The 7,899-nt window shown below is 42.7% G+C and overlaps 1 protein-coding gene across 3 annotated transcripts in view; it reads right to left on the bottom strand.

Moving 5' to 3' along the window:
- Window positions 1-510: 510 nt before the first annotated feature.
- The window catches only part of UTP25 (UTP25 small subunit processome component), a 29,662-nt gene continuing 22,273 nt past the window's right edge, over window positions 511-7,899 (bottom strand). For all 3 annotated transcript variants that reach the window (XM_049707741.1, XM_049708017.1, XM_033438086.2), the window contains one exon: window positions 511-2,035. In XM_049707741.1, coding sequence (XP_049563698.1) covers window positions 1,792-2,035 — 244 coding nt within the window. In that variant the 3' untranslated portion in view covers window positions 511-1,791. The remainder of the gene's footprint in view (window positions 2,036-7,899) is intronic.

Raw genomic sequence — 7,899 nt, 5'->3', positions numbered from 1 at the left:
TGAGACGCCCGTGTACCGCAAAAAAAAAAAAAAAAAAAAAATGAAATTGAGTTATTTGTAGTGAGGTGGATGGACCTAGAGACTGTCATACAGAGTGAAGTAAGTCAGAAAGAGAAAAACAAATACCGTATGCTAACGCATATATATGGAATCTGAAAAAAAGAAAGGTTCTTAAGAAACTAGGGGCAGGCTAGGTAGACGCAGATGTAGAGAATGGACTTGAGGACATGGGGAGGGGGAAGGATAAGCTGGGACGAAGTGAGAGAGTGCCATGGATTTATAATATACTACCAAGTGTAAAACAGATAGCTAGTGGGAAGCAGCCGCATAGCACAGGGAGATCAGCTCAGTGCTTTGTCACCATCTAGAGGGGTGGGATAGGGAGGGTGGGAGGGAGACACAAGAGGGAGGAAATATAGGGATATATGTATACGTATAGCTGATTCACTTTGTTATAAAGCAGAAACTAACACACCATTGTAAAGCAATTATACTCCAATAAAGATGTTGAAAAATTTTTTTAATTTTTAAAAATTAAAAAAATAAAGTGTCAAGGTCAAGAAAGCCAAGAAAAAGCTGAGGTACCATTCAGAATAAAGGCCACTACAGAGACATGACCACTCAAAGCAGTATGTAACTCTGAACTGCATCCTTTTGCTATAAAGGTTATTATTGGGACATCTGGCAAAATCTGAATGGGGCCCAAGGATTAGTGGCAATTTCCTGATTTGACGGTTGTTTTGAGGTTACATAGAAAAATGTCCTTGTTTACATGAAATACATACTAAATTCAGGAGTGATTTTTAGGAGTGACAGGCCCAGCAACTTGGCAATTTATTTTCAGATGATTCAGGTTCTGAATTTGTAATTTTTCTGTCTGAGAATAGTTCAATTTTTTTTTTTTTTTTGGCCGCGCTGTGCAGCTTGCAGGATCTTTTTTCCCTGACCAGGAACTGAAACTGGGCCTCGGCAGTGAAAGCGCCGAGCCCAAACCACTGGACCGCCAGGGAACATCCTAAAAATGTTTTTAAAACTGTAACTTCTTTTCCTTTTTAGTTATATGACTTAAAAAATGACTATAGCAATGAAGACAGTGATGTTGAAGATGAATTTGCGACATCAAGAATTTCACAAAATTATTTCTTGAAATAAAGTAGAAATTAATGTTATTTTATATAATGTGATTTTTAAGTATATATTTTCACCAAAACATTTAGGAGTTAAAAAAAGATCAGTGAATGAATGTGCTCTTCTAGGTCGAATTAAAATAGAATATTTAAGGTTTAAAAAAGTTTGGCTGGGGAAAAATAACAGTTTTGCAAAACCTGTGTGATCCAAAACTAAGATGATATTCAACAGCAAGAAGTATTCCAATTTCTCATAACCAGTTCTCACAAGCAAAGAAATGCATGCCTCACTTTAAGAAGGTGTCAAATAGAAACAGGCAAATCTGAAAGAATTTACCAAGTGTAATAAATTAGAGGTGAAGTCACAACAAAAGAATTTATGGCGTGCAAAAAAATTCACAAGTAGAAGATTCCTTCTATCAATTTCTCAGAGTCCCATGAGCTCTCCCCTGACCTCTGAAAGATGGGTTTTACCAAAATCTGGTTTACACTGAACTTTTCAGGTATATATGATCTGAAAAGAAAGAAGTATCTGATAAGAACCTGCCTGGTGCTCCTTCCTTGTTGCAGCCCTTCTTGGTGTAAGTGATCAGAATCAGGTCCAAGCGACACAGAACCAAGCATGACATATCACACCAAACACCATTTCCTGTCCAACCAATTCTCATCTCTCTCCAGTAATGAAGAGGTGGACGTTCTTCTTGGACTGCAGCATCTGTGCAGCCCGCTCCACCCCGACCACAGCAGCCAACCTCTGGGCATCGTACTTGGAGTAGAGGACAGTGCAGGTCCAGGCAGCTTCCTCTCCTCTGGTGGTGGCTTGCAGCATGTTACAGACTTCACTGTAGAAGTGGGGATATGTTGGCAGTTCATAGAAAATCAGGTTCCTGATGCCTTTTATTGTGTATCTGTTAGAAGGAGAAAGAGAGGCTATGTCTACATGAGAAATTTTATGGAAAAGCCACCGAAGAGTTTTACAGGGACACAGTCACTCTCGCTGTTTCACGCAAGGAGAAAGACCATGGCACAAATAACACACAGACCAAAAGTTACTCTAATTTGAGCCGGAGGGGCTCATTTTTTGTGACAGCGTATTTGAATTCCTAATGTTTGGCTTAAGATAATGATAAAATGAATTTGCACTTCTTGAGCCTAATCTGAGCAGACTGAGGTAGGGTGGGGAAGAATAGTAGACAAGGATTAGAAATCTGCCGCAGAAAATTTGAAAAGCGGGCATTTCCAATTTAACTATCCTTATTATAATCAGGCAAAACAGTGTTCTATAATGGAGATGAGGTCAGACCAGACCCAGTACATAAAATAAACTGCATAAACTGTAAATGCACTCCCATTAGTCTTTTCTTGTCATTCTGTAGACATGTTAACTCCATGGCAGATGTCCCAAGTTCACCCATTTACAAAATCCTGCCCGAGGACTCATTAGGCATTATGGGAAGGCAATTAATTTCAACAGCTTCCTAGCTTCTTTCCCTGCTGCACAGGGCTGCATGGTGGCGGGGGAGGGGGGGGGCATGCAGACCCTAGGGACTCGCCTTACGGTTCAGGTTGAGATTAATCATTCCCTCTTGGGCTCCATGACCAAAGATTTTGTACGTTGACAAGGTTCTGATTTTTCCTGTTAGACTCTCATACAGGGCTGATGTCAGACTCCCTCGGGAATTTTATTTTATTCATGGACGATAAGTTTTCCTTGTCTTTTTATCCCTTAGCTCATCCTGATCTCTCTGGAGACCCTCCTCTCCCAAAATGTAACTGCAGTCAATTACTTGGTTCATCTTTCCACATCCTCTTTCCATAAAGGAATTTTAATGGCTAATGATGTTGAAAAAACACAGTTCTATCTCAGTAGTTATCAAAACAAACAAACACAGAGTTCCATTTCTGCTTAGTATGTAGAAAACTCAAGAGAATACTGCTCCCATGCTAACAAGAAAAAGATAATCTACAACAGTGTTCCTTTTCCTGAGCCTAGACAGCTGATGTCACAGGGAAACCAAGTGAACTGATTCAACGGTGCCCTGGTGTGTGTTTAACAACTGATTCTCAGTGGGGGAGGATAGGTGCTGATTTGAAGCATTTGCCAATTTCTGTGGTGTAAATACTCCATTTCAAGCTACCAGTGTCATGTTGCTGAACTTGGAATGGGAAGAGATGTGCAACCATACCTTAAGAGCTGGTATGAGCCAGCTTCAGCCCATCACTGACTGAATTCCAAAGAGTGACAAGATTGTCTGAAGAAAGACAGGACATATGAACCACTTCACCTTTGGCAGAGCACAGTGGGGAAGAGGGCAGTTGCTAAGAAACTGGGTAGGAAGAAAAAAGCTACACTTTTAACAAGTTCTTAAAGGGCAATTATGGGCTTGCATGGCAGTTCAGAATCCCTGGGATTCCCGGACACTCCTTTACTTCACAGTCATGAGGGCTTTTCCATAGGTCTCCACTGGGAGCCCTGGAGAGACTGGAGGCAAGGCAGAAGACCTGAGACACCCCGATGGTGGTGCAGACATGAAAACTCACTCTCTTCCCAGAGCCATGTTGTACATGAAGCTAAAGCCTGAAGCCAATGAGAGGGGCAAAGGTCAACTGCCAGGGTGGAGTCAGAAGCAGCAAAACTGTGTGCCTTAAGGGAGGGGCATTAACCCCTCACCCCATTCCTCCCCACCACAGGACTTACATCCAGTGAAAAGATCAGTCTGTCCTGGGGAAAGGGTATGAAACCTATTCAGCCCAAGATCCTGCACTGATGTAAGCAGATGTTTGCCACCACCGCAGAGAAGCTGGGAACTCTTTCCCACCAAGACCCCTCGTAGAACAAGGCAGAGGCTGGCCACCGTGGAGGCTGGTGCAGGAGCCCTGAGAAAGCGCCAGCTCCAAAGCCCAGGATGGACAGAACCTGCCTGCATCTGAGCTGGACCAGGAGAACACCTGCCCCACTTCAAGCCTTAGGGGAGGAGCGAGCAGGAGCAGCCTGCTGCTGGGGGAGGGGCCCGAGCATGGGAGAGGCTCTCCCTCGGCACAGGGGTGCAGGGCATGGTGAAAGCTGAGAGGGGAGCAGGACACTGAGACAAGGCCCTCCAGCACCGGGCCCCACAGTGGGCCACTGTCTGCTGGAGGAACTGGCAGTCTGTGGTAAACAGAAGGTAACTATGGTAACAACCAAATCCTAACTAGATTCACACCTGCCACACTAGTGGCCTGACAGAAGAGGTGTCCAGGCCAACTACTTACTCAGGCACTACATTCAACTGACAATTACAAAAAACACAGAAGCAAGAAAAAGACATTAAAACCATGAGGTATCATTTTGACTATCAAGTCACTGGAAAAAAGTAGGGTTTTACAGAAATAGGCTAATGGAGTATAAATTATTGTGAGTGTGTATTTTAGCGGGGAGGGGAGAAGACAGGAGTGGCAACACACAGCAAATTTTAAACTGGGTACAGCTTTTGAACAAGTAAGTTTTCCTTTCCAAATTTATCCTAAGGAAATGCCCAGGCAACTATGCCATCAACTACGCATGTGGATGCTCTTGGCATTACTGTATATAATACCAGAAAACAACAAGTCAATATGCCCATTAAAAGGAAACTGGCTTAATTATATACCCATACAATGTAACACTATGCAACCATTAAAAAGGATGCTATACACACCTTAAAGATTACTTATAATTACACAGAAAAGGTATCTTTACAATGTAAAGATTTAGCAGACCTACCTTGCCCAAATGATTACATTTAGTATCACCAAAAATGGGACAAACTGACACCTTGGGCCTCTTGAGGAGATGCAGGGGGAAGAACACAATATCCTCTACGTAGAATTCTTACTAAAATAATGTTTAAATCTTTGGTCCCTGAACTCTGATGCTCACTGAATCACCTATTTGTTTTTGAAAAATACCTGTAATTGGTCCCCATCCCCAAACACCATGATTTAATTGATACTGGGGTATGACCAGGGCATTCAGATTTTTTTTTTTTTTTTTTTTTTTTTGCGGTACGTAGGCCTCTCACTGTTGTGGCCTCTCCTGTTGTGGAGCACAGGCTCTGGACGCGCAGGCTCAGTGGCCATGGCTCACGGGCCTAGCCGCTCCGCGGCATGTGGGATCTTCCCAAACCGGGGCACGAACCCATGTCCCCTGCATCGGCAGGCGGACTCTCAACCACTGCGCCACCAGGGAAGCCCCGGCATTCAGATTTTTAAAAGCTCCCCAAGGGGATTCTAATATGTAGCAAAGTTTGGGAACACTGATCTAAATAATAAGAAAACAGCCAAATCCAGATGTGGGACATTCTACAGGAAACTGGACTGGACTCTTCAAAAAATATCAGTATCACAACAAGGAACAAAGGAAGAGAATTATTCTAGATCAGGGGTTCTTAACCCTGGCACTTCTGCCATTTTAAGCCAGGTAATTCTTTGTTGTAAGGGCTGTCCTGTGCACTGTAGGACGTCTAGCAGCACTCAGGCCTTGACCCGCTTGAACCACTAGACCACTAAAATAACCCTCCAACTGTACCAACCAAAAATGTCTCCAGATATTTCCAAATGTCCCTTGGGGAGCAAAACTGCTCCTGCTTGAGAACTGCTAAAATAGACTAAAGAAACATGTCAAGCAAATGCAATGTAGGATTCTTAACTAAATCCTGGATTGGGGGTGGTGGTGGTGAGAAACAGCTGTAATAGTCATTTTGGGAACAACTAGGAAAATTTGCATACAGACTAAATATTAGATGATATTACTGCAGTAATGTCAAGTGGTATGTTAATGGTGTTGTGGTTAGATAAAAGAATGTTGTTTTTAGGCTCTACAGGCTGAAAGATTTAGGAGTTAATAAGTGTCATGAAGCCTCCCGTAATTTACTCTCAAATGGTTCAGGAAGAAAAAATACGAGATGTGAGTGGAAAGAGAGAAGGAGAGACAGAGAATGTGGGTGCATGAGAATGTGGCAAAATGCTAACAGCTGGTGGAGTCTAAGTGGAAGGAGTTAGAGATGTTCACTGGGAGAGTCTTACAATGTCTTTGAAATGAAATCTTCCCAAATAAAAAGTTGGAGTGGGGGCAACATATAGTAGAACTATATATATATTAACTTAAAAATACATCCATAACATACAAATATATACCAAAATGCTAACTTGTTTAAGCTTTTTTTCAATAAGCACATAAAATATTTAAGATAAAAGAAAAAAAATCCAAATGTGTCCACTGTGATCCCAATTTTGGTATCCTTTTTAAAATGCCTGTGTCTGTGCACGTGCACATGTTTTTTACATTAAAAAGACAGGAAAGAAATACACCAAAATGGGTATTTATATCAATAAGATTATAGGTGATCCTTTTTTTTTTTTTTTTTTTTTTGCGGTACGCGGGCCTCTCACTGTTGTGGCCTCTCCCGTTGCGGAGCACAGGCTCTGGACGCGCAGGCTCAGCGGCCATGGCTCACGGGCCCAGCCGCTCCGCGGCATGTGGGATCTTCCCGGACTGGGGCACGAACTCGTGTCCCCTGCATCGGCAGGCAGACTCTCAACCACTGCGCCACCAGGGAAGCCTGGTGATCCCATTTTTTTAACCTAGATTTTCTAGGTTCTCTACAATAATTGTGTAATACTCTTATAATGAGAGTATTTTTAAAGCAAAATAAAACAACAAAACCAATTCCAATAGGTATTATATTTAAAAACCAAGAAAATCTCTCTTAGTACCAATTCGTCCACAGTAGAGACTAGGCATCTCCTGGAAATAAGAGAACGTGACCAGAACCCCTTCAGAGGGGCAGTTAGTACCAATTCCCATGATCTTCTGCACCTCTTCCCCTGCCTTCCTCCTCTCCTGTATGTGCTTTGGGTCTTCAGTGACCCCTACAAATATGGCATAACACTGTGACAGGACCTAAAACTAAGGACATTCCAGATGTCTATGTTACCTGACAACTGTTAAAGATAAATGAGGCACCCACAACTGACTTGCAAGGCTGGCTCCTGCATACAGTCTATAAAGACTAGGTCTGTTACTTCTACAACTGGGGTTCTCCCTGAGGCAGGGAACACTCAGAAACACCCCACTAGCGTTTCCCACCTCCAGAAATCCTACCTCCAGAGTTTCTGATTGCCCCCTGCTTAAGAATCCTCCTTCCTGTGCTAACCCACTGATAATGCTCAGAGAAAGAACTGTGAACTGTCCTCCCCTCAGGAGGGCCATCATGACCAAATGCCCATCCCATCCTAAGAATCTACTGGTTTCATCTCCCCAAAGAAAACAAATCCTCAGGTGGAAAGTTTTTTGCTAGCTCACAAACGAACTGCAATATGTCTAACACGGCCTACTTCCATAGAGAATATAAATACAGAATTTTAAAGCTGGATACTAAAGTTTAAAATACATGTACTTTCCCCAAGGTAAAATGAAAAAAATCAAATCACAAAGACACTGCAGATCAAAATACCCATCATCACCTTGGTGACCTCTCAAGCAAAAAAATCTATAGCTAGGAACTCTGAGATAATCGGCAGTTGCAGATTATCTCCATTCAACTTAAACACCCACTAACCTGGCCCAGGGTATAAAGCTAATGGCATGTGTTCGGTTTGTCTTTATAGTGACTTTGGGGACAAAACAGTTTGGTCAATAAATGAACAGTGTAAGACAGGAGACTGTCCTGCCTACTTAAGAGGAAGGGCTCCTTTGACATCAGGCCCTCTCCTTGAAAAGCTGCTACTTGAGAGCAGTCCTCATCCCAGCTTA

The sequence above is a fragment of the Orcinus orca genome, chromosome 1 (genome assembly GCF_937001465.1).
Source record: "Orcinus orca chromosome 1, mOrcOrc1.1, whole genome shotgun sequence".
NCBI classification, from domain to species: Eukaryota; Metazoa; Chordata; class Mammalia; order Artiodactyla; family Delphinidae; genus Orcinus; species Orcinus orca.
This window is presented reverse-complemented; position numbering and strand designations above follow the sequence as displayed.